The following is a 26,176-nucleotide window of genomic DNA, read 5'->3' on the forward strand; positions in this document are numbered from 1 at the left end:
AGTGTTTGATGGGGGTGGTGTAGAGGGAGCTTTACTCTGTATCTAACCCCGTGCTGTACCTGTCCTGGGAGTGTTTGATGGGGACGGTGTAGAGGGAGCTTTACTCTGTATCTAACCCCGTGCTGTACCTGTCCTGGGAGTGTTTGATGGGGACGGTGCAGAGGGAGCTTTACTCTGTATATAACCCCGTGCTGTACCTGTCCTGGGAGTGTTTGATGGGGACGGTGTAGAGGGAGCTTTACTCTGTATCTAACCCCTCAGAGGCTCTAGTTACATCATAGTTGATATGAAAATTCTGCCTGAGCTAGGAAATCTCGACGCGATACCACCGCAGATGTCTTACCCATTTTTCCCGTCTCTCTCTCTCTCTCTCTCTGCAGGCGCGAGAACTCCAAACTCTTCATAACCTGCGTAAACTTTTTGTTCAAGACCTCACTACACGAGTCAGAAAAGTAAGTTGTACGGACGGCTGGCAGGGATCTCAGCCGCTCCCCACACGCCGAGTGATGGGTGCCTTTCCCGCTTGGGAATATGTCTCCCTCTCCTTCACTGTGGCTGGGTCCAAACCCCGGGCCCCCATTCCTCAACTGCGCTGTGCAGCCCAACGACAGCAGTGCACGGAGAAGACGGCTCACCACCGCCTCCTGCAGGGCAGTCGCAGACGGTCTTCAAACGCTGGCCTCGACAGCGACACTCTCGCCCCCCCGCGAGCGAGTGGAGCAAGATGCCTGAGCTCTCCGTGATACTCCAGTCGACGTCCGGCTCGAGTTTCGATCCCAGTTTGTGGCTCGCTGAAATGGCCTATTCCCACCGCCCCCCGTAACATCCCCCGTGTCTCAGCTGACCAGCTGCTGAAGCCGTCGTCCGCGCCTTCGCTACCTCCAGACTGGCCCATTCCAACACGCTCCTGGCTGCTCTCCCACACTCAAACCCTCGGTCAAGTTCAGCTCGCCCAAAGCTCTGCTGCAACCCGTGTCCGAACTCACACCGAATCCCGTTCACCCATCACCCCCTGTCTGCGTGTTCACCTGCACTGACTCCCAGTTAAACAGTGACCTGATTTAAATATCCTCCAATTTGTTGTCAGATCCATCCACGGTCTTGTCCCCTCCCTATCTCTGTAACCTCCTCCAGCCCCTACAACCCTCCCTATCTCTGTAACCTCCTCCAGCCCCTACAACCCTCCCTATCTCTGTAACCTCCTCCAGCCCCCTACAACCCTCCCTATCTCTGTAACCTCCTCCAATCCCTACAACCCTCCCTATCTCTGTAACCTCCTCCAGCCCCCTACAACCCTCCCTATCTCTGTAACCTCCTCCAGCCCCTGCAACCCTCCCTATCTCTGTCACCTCCTCCAGTCCCCTACAACCCTCCCTATCTCTGTAACCTCCTCCAGCCCCCTACAACCCTCCCTTTCTCTGTCACCTCCTCCAGCCCCTGCAACCCTCCCTATCTCTGTCACCTCCTCCAGCCCCCTACAACCCTCCCTATCTCTGTAACCTCCTCCAGCCCCGACAACCCTCCCTATCTCTGTCACCTCCTCCAGCCCCTACATCCCTCCCTATCTCTGTCACCCCGTCCAGCCCCTACAACCCTCCCTATCTCTGTAACCTCCTCCAGCCCCCTACAACCCTCCCTATTTCTGTCACCTCCTCGAACCCCTACAACCCTCCCTATCTCTGTAATACGCCTGAGAAGCATCTCAGAGATGTTTTAGGCTAAAGGCGCTATGTGAATCCAATTTATTGTCATATTCTTTGTAAACCCCAGAGAACCAAATATCTTTTGATATATATATATGCATTTTTTAAACCACGTCATCAACACGCCCTGTCTGCCACCTCTTTAAGGATTTGTGTCTTGGGAAACCCTCTGCTCATTTACACTTCTGGAAATACCACTGAGCGGCTGCGAGATCGCTGACCTCGGACTGTGCATGTTTCTCCACAGAGTACAGAGCTGGAACCGGACGACAGTGGAGGGAGTGTCTCTCAGAAGCAGAAAATCTCGTTTCTTGAGAACAACCTGGACCAACTTACTAAAGTTCACAAACAGGTGAGGGCCGGGTGAGGGCGTGGGTGGTCGTGGTGGGAGGGGGATGACTAAGTTGCCGGGGTGGGTCTAGGACATAAACTAAAGGTCACGCCAAATCTCAAAATAGCAGCATTGCCTGTTTGGCCTCCCCACCCCCCCCTGTTCCTGTGTAGCAGGCTCGAGGAGGGAGGGTGGGCTGAATGGCCTCCTCCTGTTCCTGTGTAACAGGCTCAAGGGGCTGAATGGCCTCCTCCTGTTCCTGTGTAACAGGCTCAAGGAGGGAGGGCTGAATGGCCTCCTCCTGTTCCTGTGTAATAGGCTTGAGGAGGGGCTGAATGGCCTCCTCCTGTTCCTGTGTAATAGGCTTGAGGAGGGGCTGAATGGCCTCCTCCTGTTCCTGTGTAACAGGCTCGAGGAGGGAGAGGGGGCTGAATGGCCTCCTCCTGTTCCTGTGTAATAGGCTTGAGGAGGGGCTGAATGGCCTCCTCCTGTTCCTGTGTAACAGGCTCGAGGAGGGAGAGGGGGCTGAATGGCCTCTTCCTGTTCCTGTGTAACAGGCTCGAGGAGGGAGGGTGGGCTGAATGGCCTCCTCCTGTTCCTGTGTAACAGGCTCGAGGAGGAGGAGGGGGCTGAATGGCCTCCTCCTGTTCCTGTGTAACAGGCTCGACGAGGGGCTGAATGGCCTCCTCCTGTTCCTGTGTATCAGGCTCAAGGAGGAGGGGCTGAATGGCTTCCTCCTGTTCCTGTGTAATAGGCTCGACGAGGGGCTGAATGGCCTCCTCCTGTTCCTGTGTATCAGGCTCGAGGAGGAGGGGCTGAATGGCCTCCTCCTGTTCCTGTGTAACAGGCTCGAGGAGGAGGGAGGGGGCTGAATGGCCTCCTCCCGTTCCTGTGTAACAGGCTCAAGGAGGAGGGAGAGGGGCTGAATGGCCTCCTCCTGTTCCTGTGTAACAGGCTCGAGGAGGAGGAGGGGGCTGAATGGCCTCCCTTTGGTCGAACTGAGCTAAATTACTACTTGCCGCTTTCCCCCTGTGCCCCCTACCCAGCGCACCAACTAAAGATATGTAAACATCTGAGGGGAGATATGTTTTTAAACTACACGCTCCACTGAATTGACAAAAATGCAGAAGCCATGTTCACAAAGTCAAAGCACCATTTACATTAGACAGAAGGAGGCCACTCGGTCCATCTAGACCGTGCCGGCTCTCCGCAGACCGATCCAGTCAGCCCCCGTCTCCCCCACTCCCGCTCTATCCCCGTGACCCCCTGCGAGTTTATTTCCCCTCGGGCGCCCCGTCCGATTCCCTTTGGGAATCATTCCCCGTCTCCGCGTCCACCCCCCTCGTGGGGCAGCGAGTTCCAGGTCGTCACCGCTCGCTGCGGGAATAAGGTTCCTCCTCACACCCCCCCTCACCCCAATGTCCAGAACCTTAAACCTGTGTCTCCCCCTCCTCACCCCCAGTCCTTGCCCCATCAGCGAAGGGGAACAGCTTTCCTTTGTCCACCTTATCCGATCCGGTCACCATCTCGTACCCCCCTCTATCCAATCTCCCCTCCATCCCCTTCGCTCCGAGGAGAACGGCCCCCCAGCTTCTCCAACCCCCCACCTCGGAGCTAAAACCCCCCACCTCCTCCTCGATCCCTCGTACCGTCCTGGTAAACCTCCCTCTGCACCTTTCTCGAGGACCCTCACACCCATCCTGGAGCGCGGCGGTGACCAGGAACTGGACACAGTCCCCTCGTCGTGGACTAGACCAGAGATTGATAAAGGGTTCAGAGTAACTTACCTGCTCTGTGTACTGAGTGCCTCTGTTTATGAAGTCACAGTCGGCGCTGTTCCTGTGGCCCGAGGGGTCTGACTGACCAGCGTGGGACAGCTGGTGCTTCCGTGGACTCGTTCCCCCGATCTCTTCATTCTCCTCTTCCTGTTTCGCCTCCATCCAAGACCCTTTCACCTCTCCCCGCCGACCCCCCACCTCCCAACCTCTGCAGTCCTGGTTTTACTGCCAGCCATTCTCATGGTCTCCGTCCAGTTGGTCCTGACTCTCCGTTATGACCAAGATGGACCGTGCGTCTCTACTCACACTCCTCCGCGGGTCATAACGTGGACTGAAACGATTTCTCCAGCTCGCTAGACGGCCGAATCTGTGCTTTACCTGTGGATCTCAGAGTGACCTCTCAGTGCCCAGCTTCTTCACTAAACAACAAAATTATTAGTTTATTATGAAACTAGTCTTTTCAAGCAGAAAGGCAAAGCTTATTAACATGCAGCATGAAATATGAAAGTATAATAATTACTCTTTTAAATACCCTAACACACTAACACACACCCACATAGACACATGCACCACACACACACATGCACGCGCGCACATGCATACACACACGCGCACACATATACACACACACACCCACATAGACACACGCACCACACACACACATGCGTGCGCGCACACACATACACACACGCACACACATATACACACACACCCACATAGACACACGCATCACACACATGCACGCGCACGCACACATACACACACATGCACACGCACACATAGAGACACACCACACCCACACACACACGCGCGCGCACACACCACGCACGCGCACACACGCACATAGACATACACACCATACACACACATGCACGCGCACACACACACATCCACATAGACACACGCACCACACACACACATGCATGCACACACACACACATAGACACACACACGTGCACATAGACACACGCACCACACACACATGCACGCTCGCACACACATACACACACACGCGCACATGGACACAGACACCATACACACACATGCACGTGCGCACACACATACACACACACGTGCACACAGACATGCACACCACACACACACGCGCGCGCGTGCACACACACACGGAAAAAAGTAAGGAAATAAAATAGAGGAATTCTGTTAAAAGTCAGTGGTTGAAGGGAAGAGGATAGATGGTGGAGTCCTTGAAATGGTGTCCGGGTTATACCGGGTTGGTCTCTCAGCGCTGGCCTGTGAAACAATCGATGACCCTTGCGCTACTTTTCAGGCGGACTCGAGGAAAACTTGCAGGTACTCAATTGCAGCACGTACAGCAGCTTACGAGCAGCTCCTATTCACGTCCGGCTGTGGACGGTAAAGAGCTGCTGTCCTCCTTTCGCGAGTAGTTGTTCCTTCGTTTCCCTCAAAGCGAAAGGCAAACCAGCTTTTTAAACACCCGTTTCCCAGGCACGGTTCTTTTTCTCAAAGCCGTAAACCACCGTGTGACCCTTTTGTAAACAGTCCGCCTGGGGTCAAGCTCCCCTAAAACTGCTCAATTACCTTTTCCTGTAAAAATGCTGTCTTTTCCCGGAACAGCAGCCACCAGAGTCCCTGCGTCAACCCTTTAATGGGCAGCGTCATTTTTTTAAAAAAAAACATAAATTCTTCCAGAATGTTCTTAGCCCTGGAAGATGAACCATTTTCTGTGCCTAAGGCGTTTTGACAACTCCGTGGAGACCAACAACGTTTAAGGAGAATGTTTCCAAAAAGAGAGACGTGTTGCTGAAGCTTTTCAACCCGCACTCATCCAGGACAAACGCGGGAATACCAAATTTTGAACCATCGCAACAATTTATACTCCCGCGGTATAAATTGTTGTGAGAGTCTGAAATTTGGCACTCTTGCATTTGTCCTGATGAGTGGGGGACGAAAAGCCTGGGCAACAGGTCTCTCTTTTCAGTGATATTCGAGTTCCGTGCTACCAAGTGAGGAGAGAGATCTGAACCTCCAGTTAACCGCTGAAAGAGTGACACCTCAGGTTTTGAAACTTTTACTGCAACAAATGACTAAAAAAGGACAACATTGACCGAACACTTTTCTTTCAAAGGCAACTTGTCCTCTAAACAAGATTCCCCTTTTAGCCTTTGGCGCAACCAAAAACCTCCTGCTGCGCTGACATGTTAGGCTGCCCCTGAAGTGGGCAGAACGTCCACCCAGAACCCAGTCTGAAATGATTCCCAGCTCCCCGGAGGTTTTGCTTTCGCAAGCCTCTGATCCCAGAACTGCTTTTCACTGTGGGGATCCCTTCCTCTGGCTCCAACCTAGGCGAGTAATCCAGCCTCCTTTAAATCCTCCCAAACTGGGTCTTCACTCCAAGCAAGAGCTCCCAGTCGCAGTCTGCGGCGGCGAACGAGAGACTCGTCACCTGCTCTTCCCAACATGCAGGCTTGGTTAGTACCGTCCCGTGTGGATTACCTCTCAGGAGGTTGCAGACCACGCAAGGCAAGACCGCAAACTGCTTTCTGTCTGCGATCTTCGTGGGTTTATAGGGAAGAGGAGGGGCTGAATGGCCTCCTCCCGTTCCTGTGTCACAAGCTCGAGGAGGGGGCTGAATGGCCTCCTGATTGCTCTTCTGTAAGAGGCTCGAAAGCAGGCTGAATGGCATCCTGCTCGCGTGCAGAGGCTTGAGGAGGGGCTGAGCGGCCTCCGCCTGTTCCTGTGTCACAAGCTCGAGGAGGGGCTGAATGGCCTCCTCCTGTTCCTGTGTCACAAGCTCGAGGAGGGGCTGAATGGCCTCCTCCCGTTCCTGCGTCACAAGCTCGAGGAGGGGCTGAATGGCCTCAACAATTATAGGTAAGCTGATATCACAGTGCTTCCTCTACCCTCTCCATATGGCAATGGGAAACAGATTAACTTTGTATCTGAATAGAAATGCTAATCAGTCATCCTTGACCCTAATTCCCCTTCATCTTAGATAAGTTTACATCAACGTTTGCAACCTGATATGTGTAACACCTTTCTGGGACTTTGGGTGATTCATGGTGTGCTCAGAGACTGCGGTCATTGTCTCCAAGCCTAAATACCTTGCACCTTCCTCTCTATAAAACAAACTGAGTCTTCCTTTGACCCCTGACAATCAAACCGTCCAGGCGTACTGTCAGGCGGACTCCTGAACCCCCTTCGCTTACCCCCTCAGCCCCAGAATATAATAACCTTATCAATCTCGTGGTTGTAACCCTCCCCCCCGCCTTGTGTTGGTCCCAGATTTGAAGGGCCAGGAGCCAGGAGGTTTCATTATTATGCTGACTGGTGTCACTGAATTAATGTCATCTTCCGGTGGTTGCTTATTGATTTGTGTTTGGTTTCACGATGTGTGAGACTTAAATAGGCTGCATCCAAGTCGCAGAATGGTTATCGAGAGGGTTGGGGGAACCTCTCTCTCTCTCTTGCTTTTAGCATAATAATTTTGCACTTGCGAGCGCTGACCTGACATTGGTCTGGTGTGGGGAGGGCAGGTAAGGGCCTGGGTGCGCTTGCTCAGCGATGTTGACCCTGCTCCCATGATCAGCACCATGATCTAATTGAAGTGTGGATTGAACAAGAGGGGGGCTGAATGGCCTCCTCTTGTCCCCGTGTAACAGGCTCGAGGAGGGGCTGAATGGCCTCCTCCTGTTCCTGTGTAACAGGCTCGAGGAGCGGGGGCTGAATGGCCTCCTCTTGTCCCTGTGTAACATGCTCGAGGAGGGGCTGAATGGCCTCCTCCTGTTCCTGTGTAACAGGCTCAAGGAGGAGAGGGGCTGAATGGCCTCCTCCTGTTCCTGTGTAACAGGCTCGAGGAGGAGAAGGGCTGAATGGCCTCCTCCTGTTCCTGTGTAACAGGCTCGAGGAGCGGGGGCTGAATGGCCTCCTCTTGTCCCTGTGTAACATGCTCAAGGAGAGGCTTAATGGCCTCCTCCTGTTCCTGCTTAACAAGCTCGAGGGGCTGAGTGGCCTCAACAATAACACCAACATCTTGCCTTTATTCAGCAGTGTAAATACAGTCAAATGCCAGGTGACCAAAGGCTCAGTTGAGAAGTAGGTTTTATAGAGCGTCTTAAAGGAGGGGAGAGAGAGGGAGAGAGAGGTGGAGAGGTTGAGGGAGGGAATTCCAGAGCTCGGGTCCCAAGGCAGCTGAAGGCACGGCCGCTGATGGGGGAGCGATGGGAATTGGGAGGATGCAAGAGAGGCCGGAATTGGAGGAGCGCAGAGATTTCGGAGGGTCGTAGGGGCTGGTGGAGGTTAGAGAGATAGGGAGGGTCGTAGGAGCAGGAGGAGGTTGCTGGGATAGGAGGGTTGTAGGGGCTGGAGCAGGTTACAGAGATAGGGAGGGTTGTAGGGGCTGGAGGAGGTGACAGAGATAGGGAGGGTCGTAGGAGCAGGAGGAGGTTACAGAGATAGGGTTGTAGGGGCTGGAGGAGGTGACAGAGATAGGGAGGGTTGTAGGGGCTGGAGGAGGTTACAGAGATAGGGAGGGTTGTAGGGACTGGAGGAGGTTACAGAGATAGGGAGGGTTGTAGGGGGCTGGAGGAGGTTACAGAGATAGGGAGGGGTGTAGGGGGCTGGAGGAGGTTACAGAGATAGGGAGGGTTGTAGGGGGCTGGAGGAGGTTACAGAGATAGGGAGGGTTGTAGGGGCTGGAGGAGGTTACAGAGATAGGGAGGGTTGTAGAGGGCTGGAGGAGGTTACAGAGATAGGGAGGGTTGTAGGGGCTGGAGGAGGTTATAGAGATAGGGAGGGTTCTAGGGGGCTGGAGGAAGTTACAGAGATAGGGAGGGTTTTAGGGGCTGGAGGAGGTTACAGAGATAGGGAGGGTTGTAGGGGGCTGGAGGAGGTTACAGAGATAGGGAGGGTTGTAGGGGGCTGGAGGAGGTTACGGAGATAGGGAGGGGTGTAGGGAGCTGGAGGAGGTTACAGAGATAGGGAGGGGTGTAGGGGCTGGAGGAGGTTACGGAGATAGGGAGGGTTGTAGGGACTGGAGGAGGTTACAGAGATAGGGAGGGTTGTAGGGGGCTGGAGGAGGTTACAGAGATAGGGAGGGTTGTAGGGGGCTGGTGGAGGTTACAGAGATAGGGAGGGTTGTAGGGGGCTGGAGGAGGTTACGGAGATGGCGGGAGGGGGGTGTTGAGGAGGGCTTTGAGAACCAGGGTGAGAATTTTAAAATCAGTGCGGCACAATTCTCCCAGCGAGGAATCCAGCACACGTGACCTGGACAACCTGGTATTGTCCACCTAAACCACCCGCTCCAGTGTGTTTGGCTGGTTTGTAGTGGGGAGGGGGGTGAGGGGGAGGGGGGTGAGGGTGAGGGGGTGGTGCGAGAGGTCCTGCTCTGGTCCAGATTCCCACCCAACCCAACCCGGTCTCCTCCTCCTCTTCCTGGTTTGGACTCTCTGGGTCGGGGAGTGGGAGAAAGGTCCAGATATCTGTTGAGGTTTTGTTGCTGCTGCTATCTCTGGGGTTGTTTTGGGTGAGGGCTATGTTCTGTTTGCTGTGGCCCTTTTCAGCCGGACCCTATTACTCACCCTCTTTTCTTTATATCTCTTTTGCATCCTATGGTTTTTGTCCTCCACCCCTGTCCACCCCTGGCTCTGTCCAAATCGCATCAGGTGATGCACTGGCATAATAAGGTACCTCTCTCTTCCCGCTCCCCCCACCACTACTGCTTCCCACCCCCTCCCTGAAAACCCTGTTATCCTGCTCTCCCCACTCCCCTCCCCTCCCCTCCCACCCCCCCAAAACCCCGCTGTGACTTTATTTTGTAAAGGCTGTGAGGCTAAAGCAGTGTGTGTGTGTGTGTGTGTGTGTTGTCTGGCCCAGAGCTGTTGCAAATCTTCACTGCCTGCTTTTCCCTTTTCTATTGCTCCCCTCCTCCCCATTCCCGTCCCCGCTCCAATGTGACAGTGCGGCGCTCCCTCGGTGCTGACCCTGCGACAGTGCGGTGCTCCCTCGGCGCTAACCCTCCCACAGTGCGGTGCTCCCTCGGCGCTAACCCTCCGACAGTGCGGCACTCCCTCAGTGATGACCCTCCGACAGTGCGGCGCTCCCTCGGCACTGACCCTCTGACGGCGCGGCGCTCCCTCAGCGCTGACCCTCCGACAGTGCGGTGCTCCCTCAGCACTGACCCTCCGATGGTGCGGCACTGACCCTCCAACAGTGCGGCGCTCCCTCGGCGCTGACCCTCCGACACTGCGGTGCTCCCTCAGTACTGACCCTCCCACAGTGCGGCGCTCCCTCGGTGCTGACCCTCCGACAGTGCGGTGCTCCCTCAGCACTGACCCTCCGACAGTGCGGCGCTCCCTCAGCACTGACCCTCCGACAGTGCGGCGCTCCCTCAGCGCTGACCCTCCGACAGTGCGGCGCTCCCTCAGCACTGACCCTCCGACAGTGCGGCGCTCCCTCAGCACTGACCCTCCGACAGTGCGGCGCTCCCTCAGCGCTGACCCTCCGACAGTGCGGCGCTCCCTCAGCACTGACCCTCCGACAGTGCGGCGCTCCCTCAGCACTGACCCTCCGACAGTGCGGCGCTCCCTCAGCGCTGACCCTCCGACAGTGCGGCGCTCCCTCAGCGCTGACCCTCCGACAGTGCGGCGCTCCCTCAGCGCTGACCCTCCGACAGTGCGGCGCTCCCTCAGCACTGACCCTCCGACAACGCGGCGCTCCCTCAGCACTGACCCTCCGACAGTGTGGCGCTCTCTCAGCGCTGACCCTCCGACAGTGCGGCGCTCCCTCAGCACTGACCCTCCGACAGTGCGGCGCTCCCTCAGCACTGACCCTCCGACAGTGCGGCGCTCCCTCAGCACTGACCCTCCGACAGTGCGGCGCTCCCTCAGCACTGACCCTCCCACAGCGCGGCGCTCCCTCAGCACTGACCCTCCGACAGTGCGGTGCTCCCTCAGCACTGACCCTCCGACAGTGCGGCGCTCCCTCAGCACTGACCCTCCGACAGTGCGGCGCTCCCTCAGCGCTGACCCTCCGACAGTGCGGCGCTCCCTCAGCACTGACCCTCCGACCACGCGGCGCTCCCTCAGCACTGACCCTCCGACAGTGCGGCGCTCTCTCAGCGCTGACCCTCCGACAGTGCGGCGCTCCCTCAGCACTGACCCTCCGACAGTGCGGCGCTCCCTCAGCACTGACCCTCCGACAGTGCGGCGCTCCCTCAGCACTGACCCTCCGACAGCGCGGCGCTCCCTCAGCACTGACCCTCCGACAGTGCGGCGCTCTCTCAGCGCTGACCCTCCGACAGTGCGGCGCTCCCTCAGCACTGACCCTCCGACAGAGCGGCGCTCCCTCAGCACTGACCCTCCGACAGTGCGGCGCTCCCTCAGCACTGACCCTCCGACAGTGCGGCGCTCCCTCAGCACTGACCCTCCGACAGTGCGGCGCTCCCTCAGCACTGACCCTCCGACAACGCGGCGCTCTCTCAGCACTGACCCTCCGACAGTGCAGCGCTCTCTCAGCGCTGACCCTTGGGCGCGTCAGCCTGGATTCTGGGCTTAGGTCTCTGGCTAAACACTGAGGTGGAACCCCACCCCTGATAGCTGCCCAGTGTCCCCACTTGCTCCGAGTGTGCCTACGCTTGCACGGAGTGAGGCACCACCTCAAAGACTCGGCCAAGATGCCCGCTCTCGCAGCGGCGACACTTGTACAACGGGCTTTGTGCATATCGCAAGGGGGAGTAACCTCGAAACCAAACGGCGTCTCCCAGGGTGATTGGGCCGGAGGAGGTCACAGAGATTGGAATGGGGCTCATCCAGCCCGAAATCGCCCCCGATAATGACCGCTATCGCCCCGACGCTGACGGACCTCACCGCCACGCCAATGGGCCTCCCTCCGCAGAGATGACGTGGTCATATTCCCTCGTCGGTCTCCCGTTCCTTGACCTCCACATTGAGCTCCCGCTCGCCCCGTGTCCCGCGCAGAGGCCACCTCCGTGGGGCGGTCAGTAGAAGCCGTTCACAGCTTACCGTTGGGTTCGGGGGAAATCCAGTTGACCCCTAGAATCGGGCTGCCGTCTCCAACTCCAGTTCGCTATCCCCCCCCACCCCCACCCCATTTCCCCTTCCTAACTCCGGCGCCTTCACCCGGTTTCGCTTTGACCCGGACACGTCCAAAGCTCTTGGCCCTTGTTGACGTGCATGGCTTGACCCGCTGTTGGCCGAGGTTTGCCGCTGCTCGCGATGCTGGGGCTGCTCGGTGCCTTGGCTTGGATTTGAGGTTGAAAGTTGGGTACCTCGTGGTCGGTCAGTCGGCGAGTGAGGAGGGGAGGTGGCGCGTGGGGTCTCTGTAACGCGGGTGTGTCTCCCCTCTCTCTCTCTCTGGTCTCCGCAACCTACAAAGATTTGGGATTCGACCATTCTTCCCAATGGGAAATGGGATGTCCAGGGGAATCTGCTGCTTCTGTTAACAACCGACACCTCTAGAATATCTTAAATACTTTTTATTTATCCCTTCCTCCTGCAAGATCTCTCCATTCCCCTCTTGAAGACGCCCAACACAGCACCTCCAGCGAGGCTAGGGGTTGAGGGGCAGACACAGGCTGTTCGACAGCCCGTACGCCCGGCATAGTCCCCGAGGGGTGAGCGGGCGGCTGGGGAGGAGATGGGGAGGCACCAGGTCACAATCGGACCCGGTTGTCGTGGCCCGAGTCCCACTTTTATCGGTCTCGCCTCTCCTCGAGGTGACCTTGTGACTTGCCAACAATCCTGATCGGAATCGTAGAGCGGCGACAGCCCAGAGAGAGAGGCCATTCAGCCTGTCGCATCTGTGCTGGCTCTCTTGCGAGAGGAACTCGCCCAGTGCCACACCACGCACCACCACTACCACCACCCGCTCCCCTTTCCCATCTCCCCCGACCGCCTCAGCTCCTCTGCAGGTAACAATCCAATAATTGGGGGGGTTGGCGTGAAAGGGCCTGAACGATTTCTCTCAAACCCTCCTCCGCGCCCCCCGAAACTTGCCCGATGCCGACCGACAGCGACAGTGACGTTAGCGAGATGGGGTCTTGACCAATATGCGAGCTGGTGAATGGAGTCCCGCGGGAGGCTGTGACTGACGCCGGCAGGCGTGACTGTGACCGAGAGTGACCGTCCTTGCCTCGCCTGGCGTTGGATGCGACCGGGTGAATGAGCGCCTTGAGTAGTGAGCAAGGAGCTGATGTGTGGCACGGCTTTGGCAAGGGTGCAAGTTCAACTGGCTGCTGCCCTTGTGGGCCGCTTTCCCTCTTGACATGCTGTTTGAAAACAATATCGAGCTCAACTTTCCGCTCCCCCCTACCCCCCCTCCAGACTGCTTTGTGTGGGAAATTCTGTTGGTGAGCTTGTGAGTGTTGAAGTCTATTTACTCTCCCTGCTATCCCTGGCTATGAGCTCTGTGTTTGTTTCTGCATTGAATCCCTGCTTGCTGTTCATTCAGTTATCTCTGTTTCACATGGACATGCTTCAATCCTGTTTTGTTTTTAAATGTTGTTCGTATCTGTATTATAAATTTGACATCAGAACGCGCTACCTGTTGTTACTGCATATGTAAACACGTCACGCTGTAATTATACCCTCCCGCCAACGGTGGCACTGTAGAACTTCAGTGGGGCTTCTCCTGGCTCCTCGGCTTGTGCTGCAGAGAAATGCCTCCACTCCAGCTCCAGTTACCAATAACAATACACAAATTTCATGAACAAGTATGGAACATAACCAGAAAGGCTAACCGAATGTTAGCCTTTCTATCTACAGGACTAGAATACCTGGGGCGGTGGGGGGTGGGCGGGCGCAGTGGTGGGTGGGCCGGGTGTAGAAGTCCCGCTGCAGCCATACAAAGCCCCGGGTTAGACCACCCCTGGAGTCACTGTGAGCAGCTCCGGGCCCCACACCTGAGGAAGGCGATGTTGGCGTTAGAGGGAGCACAGTGTAGAATTACCAGAGTGATAGCTGGACTCCCAAGGGTTAAATTACAAGGAGAGATTAAACACAAACTGGGTGGGGGTGGGGGTGTATTCTCTGGAATTTAGACGGTTAAGGGGGTGAGTAAATCAAAGTTTACGAGATATTAAGGGGAACAGAGAGGGGTCGATAGAGAGAAACTATTTCTCCTGGTTGGGGAGTCTAGGACTAGGGGCGGGGGGACAGAGCCTGAAAATTCGAGCCAGACCTTTCCGGAGTGAAATTAGGAAACGCTTCGGACACACAAAAGGGTGGGAGAAGTTTGGAACTCTCTCCCGCAAACGGCAATCGATGCCGGATCGATGTGTTTTAAACCTGAGATTGAGCGATTTTTGTTAGTTGAAGGTATCAAGGGGATACGGGGGCGGGAAGGTTGGGTAGATGGAGTTAGGTCACAGATCAGCCGTGGTCTCGTTGGATGGAGGAACAGGACAGAGGGGCTGAATGGCCTCCTCCTGTTCCTAAAACACACACATCCTATAATCACAAGGAGAGACTGTAGGAGTTTATATCTTAGGGGACCAAAGTGCACCAACACGTAGACCTAGCTGGGTTGGGTATCTCCCCTCCTCCTCACCTCACCTCAACTGGAGACCAAACTTGGTTCTGCCAGCAGAGGGCGCTCTTCCCCAGCCCAGCCCCCACCCCCACTCCCCCAATGAATAGTTCGGCCCCTCTCTGGCATTGCTCATGGATAGAGCAGCTTTACAAAGGGAAGAGGCTACCGCAGCCTGCCGCGCACGGGGCGTGTGGTTGTGCTGCTCAGGCAGAATCACGCCTCCCTGGCGCGTCCCTCCCAAGACGTTTCCGGGAACGTGCGCAATCCTGGCGGATTTGTTTTATTTATCGCCCGCTCCCGGGAGGGTGGGTGTGGTGGGGGGGGGCGAGTTTCCAGGATTTTGACCCAGCGACGGTGAAGGAACGACCGACGCGTTTCCCAAGTCGGGATGGTACGCGTGCGCCCGAGGCTTGGGATGGGAACTTGAAGGTGCCGCTGTACCCGTGCGTCTTCCGCCCTCGTTCTTTCGATTTGGGGGTGGGGGGGCGAGAAAGAGGGCGGCCGTGGGCTTAGGAGTGAGGGAAAGGGTCTTGGTTCGGGGGGGGCGGGAAACCAGTCAGTGGTTAGATGGAAAAACGGGAAAATGTCGGAGACACTCGGAGGGTCAGGCAGTGTCCGTGGGGGTGGGGGGGTGGGGCGGTGGTGGTCAGCGGGTGGGGTGAGAAAAGCGACAAACGGCATTTTGGGAAAGTTGGAGATGTAACCGACTTTAAGAAAGCCCCAAAGCCGAGGGCGAAGGGGTGGGGGCGGAGGGGAAGAAAAGGACAAAAGGGATGGTGGTCTGAGACAGAGTGTAGGGGAGGAGAGATGGGAATGATAAAACAGTCGCTGGGTAGTACAGAACTTGAACTTAGCAAAGGGAGACACGTGGCTGAGGCTTCTTGTCTCTGACTCATCGGGACAAGCGCAAGAATGCCGCTCGCTTCAAACTCTCACAACGATTTACACTACATGGGAGGAAGGGGTGCCGACTGGCTGGCCGGCCCAATCCGATTGGCCGAGGCATCGCCGTGGGGAAAGCGAGGAACTCTTTGCTGGAAGCGACATACCTTCGCACGCGGGGACCCGTTCTCTGCAAACCAAAGAAACACGTCCAAGCCTTGCGCCTCTTTTTCAACCTCCCGGGACCTTGGGGAGCCTACGCCTCCCCGTGGCAACATCTCGGCCAATCCCGAGTCCGCTTTGCCCACCTTTTCTCTTGCGGTATAAATTGTTGTGAGAGTTTGAAATTTGGCATTCCTGCCTTCTGCCCCCGACAAGCGCGGGATGATGAAAATCTTCGGCCACGGTGTCCCTCTTTTCAGTAACGTTCAGAACGTTTTAGAAGGCGGGCGGGTGAGGGGAAGGGACCGAAGAAAAGGTCCGGGGAAGGCGTAAACGGCGACCAGCAGACGGGGCGGGCGACTTAACGCGCGGGACTGTCGAACCCGGAAGGCTTGCGAAAGCGGCGCGAGGTTTTCGGGAGCGTTAACGAGCCATTGATCAAACGACTGCCTTTCTCTCCTCCCCGAAACATCTCGATGCCCGTCCGCACCCCCACTCCCCACCCCCCATTCCCCAACCCCCACGACCTCACCGGTGGCTCTCCCAGCTGGTTCGTGACAATGCAGATCTTCGCTGTGAGCTTCCAAAGCTGGAGAAGCGACTTCGGGCTACGGCTGAGAGAGTCAAGGCGCTGGAGGGTGCACTGAAGGAGGCCAAGGAAGGGGCCATGAAGGACCGGCGGCGCTACCAGCTGGAGGTCGACCGCATCAAGGAGGTCGTGCGCTCGAAGAACATGCCCAGGCGATCGCACACCGCCCAGATCGGTAAGGCGTGTCTGCCCCTTCCCAATGCCCCGCCGGAACTTGGGCTGATGCGGGGGGGGGTCACGTCGCACGTCCGGTTTGTAGGGGCGTTGTAGGACATTCCGTAGGATCCGGGCAGCTACAGCAAAAGGGAATTGGGGAAGGCAAACGGGGCTGGAGTACACAGACACGTGAGTCTTGCTCCAACTGTACCGCACCCGGAGCCCCGTGTACAGTTCCGGCCTCCTCACTTTAGGGAGGGGGGGGACGTACTGGCATTGGAGGCCGTTGGGAGAAGGTTCACTGGGGCTGATTCCCTGGGACGAAGGGGGGGTTTGTCTCACGGGGAAAGGTTGAGCAGGTTGGGGCCCTGTCCCCCGTTGGGAGTTTAGAAGAACGAGAGGTGATCTTATTGTAACAGATCAGATTCTGAGAGGAGGAGGAGGGGGGCTTGACAGGGTGGATGCTGAGAGGATGTTTCCCCCCTCCCTACCTCGTGGGGGAATCTAGAACGATGGGGGAGGGAGGGGGGCACAGTTTCTAGAATAAGGGGGTCTCCCATTGAAGACGGAGACGAGGAGGAATTTCTTCTCTCAGAGGGTGGTCAGTCTGTGGAATTCTCTCCCCCCCTCCCCAACAGAGAGCAGCGGAGGCTGGGTCAGTGAATATATCCAAGGCTCCTGTTCGTATTTCTTAACCCATTATTCTAACTGGACGCGTCTTTTTTTCAATTGTATCCCGCCGGACACAGCTAGCCTTCCATAAGGGTCAGCCGGAGAGGATAGGGGCAGTCCCAGTGTGGGTCCCAAACAGTTCGCGTGTTGGGACCGCCGCTGTTTCTCTCGACAGTGTCGAAGGGGAGGCTCGATTCCTTCACTCGTTGGTTCTTGGGGGTGTGGGCGTCGCTGGCTAGGCCAACATTGATTGCCCGTTCCCTAACTGCCCCCCTTGAGAAGGGGTGGAGGAGCCACGTCCTTGAACGCAAGCGAGTGCCCCTCCGAAATGGTCCGGAGGGGACAGTTAAGGGTCGGCCACATCGCTCTGTGTGTGTGTGTGTGTGTGTGGGTGGGGGGGGTCTGGAGTCACGTGTAGGGCCCAGACCAGGGGGTAAAGACGGCAGATTTCCCCTCCTCTAAAAGGGGACGTTAGTGAACCAGACGGGTTTTTAATGACAATCGACGATCGTTGTCACGGTCACCGTGACTGAGACTCGCTCTCGATTTACCCGGTTTTATTAACTGAATTTAAACTCCACCAGCGGCCGGGGTGGGATCTGAACCCGTGTCCCCGGAGTGTCAGCCCGGGCCTCTGGGTCACTAGTCCAGTGACGTGACCGTCTCCCCCAGGCGATCCCAAAATCTCGGGAACACCTTTCGCCACCCCAAGACGTCCCAGTGCGTTTCAGGCCCACAGAGCATCTTTTTTCAAATGTAAAGTATTATAGGAAATTGGCAGCAGCCGATTGCCACACAGCAAGATCCCGCAAATAGCCACGCGGTAACGAGGGGTGAATTACTGACTGCCTTACCACCACCCCCCCACCCCCGACCCTGGGAAGCAGGAGAATGCCTCCTCCCCACCGCCGAGAGTAGGAGAGGGGGAGACTGTTTCCCAGTGGGCGGGAGGGTCGGTAACCAGAGGGGACACAGATTGAAGAGAATCGGGAACAGAACCAGAGGGTGGGGGTGGGTGGGGTTGGGGAGATGAGGAGAATTATTTTTTATAAACGCAGCGAGTTGTTGTGATCTGGAAGGCGCTGCCTGAAAGGGCGGTGGGAGCAGATTCAATAGGAGGGGGGGAATCGGATAAATACTGGAAGGGGAAAAATTTGCAGGGATATGGGTGGTGGGGGAGGAGGGGAAGAGTGGATACGAGTTGGATAGGTTTTACAAAGGGCCGGCAAAGGCAAGACGGGCAGAATGGTCTCCTCCTGCCCTGTGTATGGCGCTGGTCCCCTTATTTAAGGGAGGGTGTAAACGCGTTGGAAGCCGTTCAGAGAAGGTTGAACCAGACTAACGCCTGGAACGGGCGGGTTGTCTTATGAGGAGAGGTCGGACAGGCTGGGTTTGTATCCGCTGGAGTTTAGAAGAGGGAGAGGCGACTCGATCGAAACCTATAAGATCCTGAGGGGGGTGGGGTCTCGACAGGGGGGGATGTGGAGAGGATGTTTCCTCTTGTGGGAGAATCTAGAACGAGGTGGGGAGGGGGGGGTCACTGTTTAAAAATAAGTAGGACGGAGACGAGGAGAAATGTTTTCTCTCCGAGGGGGGGTGGGGTGGGCGAGTCTCTGGAACTCTCTTCCTCGAAAGGCGGTGGGAGCAGAGACTCTGAATGTTTTTAAGGCCGAGGTGGATGGATTCCTGATGGACAAGGGGTGGCGGGGGGGGGGTGGGGGGCGATGGGTGATCGGGGAGGGGGAGGCGGGAATGTGGGGTACGATCGGATCAGCCACGATCTGACTGAACGGGGTGGGGAAAGCAGGATCGAGGGGCCGAGTGGCCTCCTGCTGCCGCTGCTGCTAAAGTCGCCTGCCCGCGTGCTGACCCCTGCGAACTGTCTTCCAGCCAAGCCTGTCCGTCCAGGCCAGCACCCAGCCTGCTCCCCGGTCAGCACCCACGGCAGCCGACACTCGGACTCCTGCGCCTACAGCAACACATTATTCCAGACCTGCCACCCGACAATGTACATGTCTGGCCTGTCGGAACGTTCCAGAGACAAATAGTGAGTGACCGCCAGGGGTGGGGGGGGTTGGGGGTTGGTTTACGGGGTGGTGGGGAGACGCTCCTCGGTGTAGGGGTTTATTTTAATGTGCGCTAAGCGGGGGGGATTTGGAGCGGCGATGGTCCCTTTAATGATCCTCGAGTTGCTGCTGTGTCCGTGTATTAAACGAGGGCCAGGCTGTTGCCCTACCTCGAGGGACCGGGCTGGACTGCCCCGGAGGCTCCCGAGGGCTCGGGGCAATTGCCAAACGTTTTGACCTTGCCGCCTCGGCCTCTCCCTCCTCCCTCTGCCGCCCCCTCCACCACACACACACCGCGTGCGGAGCAGAGGAGAGATATTGGGGGTGCCCGGTCCGCTGTTTGGGAATACCGCCAGCGGCGATGCCTCACGAGGTCCAGCGGCTGGTGAGCTCAGCGCGTGCTGGGCGCCGGATGCTGGCTGGAAGCAGCAACCCCCCCGTGACCCTTCACCCCACTCTGCTCCCCCAACCCCCACCCCCCGCCGACGCTGCAGTACTGACCCTCCGACAGTGCGGCGCTCCCTCAGCGCTGACCCTCCGACAGTGCGGCGCTCCCTCAGCACTGACCCTCCGACAGTGCGGCGCTCCCTCAGCACTGACCCTCCGACAGTGCGGCGCTCCCTCAGCACTGACCCTCCGACAGTGCGGCGCTCCCTCAGCGCTGACCCTCCGACAGTGCGGCGCTCCCTCAGCGCTGACCCTCCGACAGTGCGGCGTTCCCTCAGCGCTGACCCTCCGACAGTGCGGCGTTCCCTCAGCGCTGACCCTCCGACAGTGCGGTGCTCCCTCAGTGCTGACCCTCTGACAGTGCGGCGCTCCCTCAGCACTGACCCTCCGACAGTGCGGCGCTCTCTCAGCGCTGACCCTCCGACAGTGCGGCGTTCCCTCAGCGCTGACCCTCCGACAGTGCGGCGTTCCCTCAGCGCTGACCCTCCGACAGTGCGGCGCTCCCTCAGCGCTGACCCTCCGACAGTGCGGTGCTCCCTCAGCACTGACCCTCCGACAGTGCGGCGCTCCCTCAGCGCTGACCCTCCGACAGTGCGGAGCTCCCTCAGCGCTGACCCTCCGACAGTGCGGCGCTCCCTCAGCACTGACCCACCGACAGTACGGCGCTCCCTCAGCGCTGACCTTCCGACAGTGCAGCACTCCCTCAGCGCTGACCTTCCAACAGTGCGGCGCTCCCTCAGCGCTGACCCTCCGACAGTGCGGAGCTCCCTCAGCGCTGACCCTCCGACAGTGCGGCGCTCCCTCAGCACTGACCCACCGACAGTGCGGCGCTCCCTCAGCGCTGACCTTCCGACAGTGCGGCGCTCCCTCAGCGCTGACCTTCCAACAGTGCGGCGCTCCCTCAGCGCTGACCCTCCGACAGTGCGGCGCTCCCTCCAGCACTGACCTTCCGACACACTGACCCTCCGACAGTGCGGCGCTCCCTTCAGCACTGACCGTCCGACAGCGCGGCGCTCCCTCAGCGCTGACCCTCCGACAGTGCGGCGCTCCCTCCAGCACTGACCTTCCGACACACTGACCCTCCGACAGTGCGGCGCTCCCTCCAGCACTGACCTTCCGACACACTGACCCTCCGACAGTGCGGCGCTCCCTTCAGCACTGACCCTCCGACAGTGCGGCACTCCCTCAGCGCTGACCCTCCGACAGTGCGGAGCTCCCTCAGCACTGATCCTCCGACAGTGCGGCGTTCCCTCAGCGCTGACCCTTCGACAGTGCGGCGCTCCCTCAGCACTGACCCGCCGACAGTGCAGCGCGCCCTCAGCACTGACCCTCCGACAACGCGGTGCTGAAACCCCAACAACGCAGCACTCCACCAGTATTGGCGCTGGGAGTGTTGACCTGGATTATGGGACTGGGGTGGGTGCGTGTGCGTGGATTGGGCACTGTGCTGAGGGTCTGATCTCTCTCTCTTTTCCAGCTCTCTGAACGGAAGTTGCTCAAGTGGAACAATGTCCCCCGGAGACAGCTTCAGCCTGTACCCAAGACAGATCGTGGACAACGGTGAGGGGCTCTCCGGGACCGATTTCCCCGGGCTCTGCGCTCCCGCGGCCTCGTGGTTTGTTTAATTCCTGCTCGCTAGAGAGAGGGCGAATGTAAAACGCAGGCCCCTGGCAGGTGGCGCGCAAAAAAACGCAAGCCCGGCAGGGGATGCGTAAAACGCAGGCTAGCTCAGGTACCCCCGCCCCCCACCAGGAGCAGAAGCGTGAAGCACTGGCGCATAAACCACATGCTGAGAGGATGTGTCCCCCTCAGAGGGTAGTTGGGGAGGGTGGTGGTGTATGGGGGGGGAGGTGAATCTAGAACGAGGGGGGAGGGAGAGGGGCACAGTTTCAGAATAAGGGGTCTCCCATTGAAGACGGAGACGAGGAGGAATTTCTTCTCTCAGAGGGTGGTCAGTCTGTGGAATTCTCTCCCCCTCCCCCCTCAGAGAGCAGCGGAGGCCGGGTCAGTGAATATATTCGAGGCCGAGTTAGACGGGTTTCTGATCGACGAGGGGGTCGAGGGTTATGGGGGTGGGGGGGGACAGGCAGGAAAATGGAGCTGAGGACACACAGTCAGAACGGCCGCAACGCTATTGAATCGGGGACCAGGCTCCAGGTGCCAAATGGGCTCTTCCTGCTCCTACTTCTCATCATCTTAATGTCTATCACAGGACCTCCATCAGGATTGCATTAAACGCAGGCTAGTGCAGGTCACCCGGCAGTAGAAGTGTAAAACGCAGGCTGCACTGGACTCCCAGGCAGATGTGGAAAACGCAGGCTGCACTGGACTCCCAGGCAGATGTGGAAAACGCAGGCTGCACTGGACTCCCAGGCAGATGTGTAAAACACAAGCTACACTGGACTCCCAGGCAGATGTGTAAAACACAGGCTACACTGGACCCCCAGGCAGATGTGTAAAGCACAGGCTACACTGCACCCCCAGGCAGATGTGTAAAACACAGGCTACACTGGACCCCCAGGCAGATGTGTAAAACACAGGCTACACTGCACCCCCAGGCAGATGTTGAAAGCACAGGCTACACTGGACCCCCAGTAGATGTGTAAAATGCAGGCTACACTGGACTCCCAGGCAGATGTTGAAAGCACAGGCTACACTGGACCCCCAGGCAGATGTGTAAAACACAGGCTACACTGGACCCCCAGGCAGATGTGTAAAACACAGGCTACACTGGACTCCCAGGCAGATGTTGAAAGCACAGGCTACACTGGACTCCCAGACAGATGTGTCAAACACAGGCTACACTGGACCCCCAGACAGATGTGTCAAACGCAGGCTACACTGGACTCCCAGGCAGATGTTGAAAGCACAGGCTACACTGGACTCCCAGACAGATGTTGAAAGCACAGGCTACACTGGACTCCCAGGCAGATGTGTAAAACACAGGCTACACTGGACTCCCAGGCAGATGTTGAAAGCACAGGCTACACTGGACTCCCAGGCAGATGTTGAAAGCACAGGCTACACTGGACTCCCAGACAGATGTGTAAAACACAAACTACACTGCACCCCCAGACAGATGTGTAAAACACAGGCTACACTGGAACCCCAGACAGATGTTGAAAGCACAGGCTACACTGGACCCCCAATAGATGTGTAAAATGCAGGCGACACTGGACCCCCAGTGGATGTGTAAAACGCAGGCTACACTGAACCCCCAGGCAGATGTGTAAAATGCAGGCGACACTGGACCCCAAGAAAGATGTGTAAAACGCAGGCTACTCTGAACCCAGGCAGATGTGTAAAACACAGGCTACACAGGAACCCAAGGAGGATGTGTAAAACGCAGGCTACACTGGACCCCCAGGAGGATGTGTAAAACGCAGGCTACACTGGAACCCAAGGAGGATGTGTAAAACGCAGGCTACACTGGAACCCAAGGAGGATGTGTAAAACACAGGCTACACTGGAACCCCAGGAGGATGTGTAAAACGCAGGTTGCGCTGGACCCCCAGGCAGATGTGTAAAACACAGGCTACTCTGGACCCCCAGGCAGATGTGTAAAACGCAGGCTACTCTGGACCCCCAGGCAGATGTGTAAAACGCAGGCTACTCTGGACCCCCAGGCAGATGTGTAAAACGCAGGCTACTCTGGACCCCCAGGCAGATGTGTAAAACGCAGGCTACTCTGGACCCCCAGGCAGATGTGTAAAACACAGGCTACTCTGGACCCCCAGGCAGATGTGTAAAACGCAGGCTACTCTGGACCCCCAGGCAGATGTGTAAAACACAGGCTACACTGGAACCCCAGGAGGATGTGTAAAACGCAGGTTGCGCTGGACCCCCAGGCAGATGTGTAAAACACAGGCTACACTGGACCCCCAGGCAGATGTGTAAAGCGCAGGCGACACTGGACCCCCAGGCAGATGTGTAAAACGCAGGCTACACTGGAACCCCAGGAGGATGTGTAAAACACAGGCTACACTGGAGCCCAAGGAGGATGTGTAAAACACAGGCTACACTGGAACCCCATGACGATGTGTAAAACGCAGGCTACGCTGGAACCCCAGGAGGATGTGTAAAACACAGGCTCCACTGGGCCCCCCAGGCAGGTGTGTAAAACGCAGGCTCCACTGGACTCCCCAGGCAGGTGTGTAAAACGCAGGCGAGCGCTGGGCTCCCGACAGGAGGTGCACAAACCGCAGGCTAGCACGGGCTCCCCAGCGGGTGTGCAGAGCGCAGGCCAGCGAAGGACACCCCGGCAGGGCCTGCATTTAAAAACAAAAAGAGAAAAGGCTAAATCACGAAATGTATAAAACGCAGGAAGCTTAGGATTACCAGCAGGAGAAGCGTGTAAAACGCAGGCCAGCCCAGTGTCCTTGGCAAGAGCTGAATAAATGACAGCTAGCTCAGGCGCCTCTCCCCTCCGGCCAGACCCACACAGGCCTGTGTGAAACACACCCAGCAGCAGAGGTGTGAACCGGTCTCCTGCAGCTTAGGGACTATCATCCACTTGGTTTGCTGACTACTCTCTGTCTTTCTCCTTTTGTCTCTCTCTCTCCCTCTCTTTCTCTCTCTCTCTCTCCGTCCGTTCCTCCCTCTCTCTCGGACACAGGCAACGAAACTGACATCAACGATAACAGGTGAGCCAGCTATTCAGCACAGTGTCCCCGCCGCTCTCTCTCTCTCTGCGCCATCTCAACGCTTGGCCATGCTTTCTGGGACGGGTGGTTCCTGTCTTTTTTTAAAGAAAGGGACCGGGGTTGATCACTGGGCGGTCCGCCAAATGCTAAAACGTAAACCCCTGGAATACCGGGGCAGGCAGAACTGAAATCCCAAACCCCAAAATACACTGAACACCCCAGCACCCTACAGCGGGAAATCAGACTGGAGATTTCCCCGCGTTTTCTTGATGGGGACGGTGGAGAGGGAGCTTTACTCTGTATCTAACCCCGTGCTGTACCTGTCCTGGGAGTGTTTGATGGGGACGGTGTAGAGGGAGCTTTACTCTCTATCTAACCCCGTGCTGTACCTGTCCTGGGAGTGTTTGATGGTGACGGTGTAGAGGGAGCTTTACTCTGTATCTAACCCCGTGCTGTACCTGTCCTGGGAGTGTTTGATGGGGACGGTGTAGAGGGATCTTTACTCTGTATCTAACCCCGTGCTGTACCTGTCCTGGGAGTGTTTGATGGGGACAGTGTAGAGAGAGCTTTATTCTGTATCTAACCCCATGCTGTACCTGCCCTGGGATTGTTTGATGGGGACAGTGTAGAGGGAGCTTTACTCTGTATCTAACCCCGTGCTGTACCTGTCCTGGGAGTGTTTGATGGGGACGGTGTAGAGGGATCTTTACTCTGTATCTAACCCCGTGCTGTACCTGTCCTGGGAGTGTTTGATGGGGACAGTGTAGAGAGAGCTTTATTCTGTATCTAACCCCATGCTGTACCTGCCCTGGGATTGTTTGATGGGGACAGTGTAGAGGGAGCTTTACTCTGTATCTAACCCCGTGCTGTACCTGTCCTGGGAGTGTTTGATGGGGACAGTGTAGAGGGAGCTTTACTCTGTGTCTCACCTCAACTTCCTGTATGTCCCAGCACCAGGGCTGAGAAGACTTCAGTTCACGTGGAGGGTCTGGAGAAGCTGGGATTGTTCTCCTTAGAGCAGAGAAGATTAAGGGAGGGAGGGAGGGGGGGAGATTGAATCGAGGCGTTCAAAATCACGAAGGGTGGGGTTTGGGGTAGAGTAGGAGAGGGAGAGACTGTTTCCCAGTGGGCGGGAGGGTCGGTAACCAGAGGGGACACAGATTGAAGAGAATTGGGAACAGAACCAGAGGGTGGGGGTGGGTGGGAGGGAGATGAGGAGAATTATTTTTTATAAACACAGCGAGTTGTTGTGATCTGGAAGGCGCTGCCTGAAAGGGCGGTGGAAGCAGATTCAATAGGAACTTTCCAAAGGCGGGGTGGGGGGAATCGGATAAATACCTGAAGGGGAAAAATTAGCAGGGATATTGGGTGGGGGGGTGGGGGTGGGAAAGAACCGGAGGGTGAGGGGACGGGACGGGGCAGGGTAGAGTGGGGGACTGACCGAATAGATCTTGCAAAGGACCCGGCACGGGGACGATGGGCCGAATGGCTGTGACGTCCTACATTTCTCTGGTTGCAGAAGTGAATCGCACTGTGGTTGTGAAGCCGAGGAAAAGTCAAAACTCTACGTCTTCCCGCAGGAGACAGCAGCCAGCTAATGGCCAGCCTTCGAGTGCAGGTACCTGCATCCCCACCCCCCCCACCCCCGGCGTCCACTCACCCGCCCCTGTTTCCCAGCTCTGGCTCCCACTTCCCGATCGCCCCCCACCTCTGTCTGCAGCCCCCGCGCCGCGCCAGCATAGAGCCTCACCCGCGCGTCGTGAGTGAGTGGGCAAGGGACCCCTCTCGCTCCCCACGGACTTCCGGGGGCTGAGCAGCGAGGCCAGAACGCACAGACTGGGCTTGCGTTCCCCGGAACTCAGAAGATCAGCGTGAGCAGTTTTGGGCCCCGTATCTCAGGAAGGATGTGCTAGCCCTGGAGAGGGTCCAGAGGAGGTTCACGGGAACGATCCCAGGAACGAAAGGCTTAACGTATGAGGAACGTTTGAGGACTCTGGGTCTATACTCGATGGAGTTTAGAAGGATGAGGGGGGGGATCTGATCGAAACTTACAGAATACTGAAAGGCCTGGATAGAGTGGGACGTGGGAAAGATGTTTCCATGAGTAGGAGAGACTAGGACCCGAGGGCACAGCCTCAGAGTAAAGGGAAGACCTTTTTAGAACAGAGATGAGGAGAAACTTCTTTAGCCAGAGAGTGGTGAATCTATGGAATTCATTGC

At 57.2% G+C, this 26,176-nt stretch overlaps 1 protein-coding gene across 1 annotated transcript in view; it reads left to right on the forward strand.

Annotated features, from left to right (window-relative positions):
• Positions 1-25,578, forward strand: part of LOC144677781 (kinesin heavy chain-like) — a gene marked incomplete at its 5' end in the record, with an annotated part of 32,886 nt that extends 7,308 nt beyond the window's left edge. Inside the window, 7 exons of the mRNA XM_078537801.1 lie at positions 381-452; positions 1,951-2,055; positions 15,931-16,147; positions 18,691-18,847; positions 20,791-20,873; positions 23,929-23,956; positions 25,476-25,578. Coding sequence (XP_078393927.1) covers positions 381-452; positions 1,951-2,055; positions 15,931-16,147; positions 18,691-18,847; positions 20,791-20,873; positions 23,929-23,956; positions 25,476-25,554 — 741 coding nt within the window. The remainder of the gene's footprint in view (positions 1-380; positions 453-1,950; positions 2,056-15,930; positions 16,148-18,690; positions 18,848-20,790; positions 20,874-23,928; positions 23,957-25,475) is intronic.
• Positions 25,579-26,176: the final 598 nt, after the last annotated feature.

This window comes from Cetorhinus maximus, unplaced genomic scaffold, assembly GCF_964194155.1.
Source record: "Cetorhinus maximus unplaced genomic scaffold, sCetMax3.hap1.1 HAP1_SCAFFOLD_3041, whole genome shotgun sequence".
In the NCBI taxonomy this organism is placed as follows: Eukaryota; Metazoa; Chordata; class Chondrichthyes; order Lamniformes; family Cetorhinidae; genus Cetorhinus; species Cetorhinus maximus.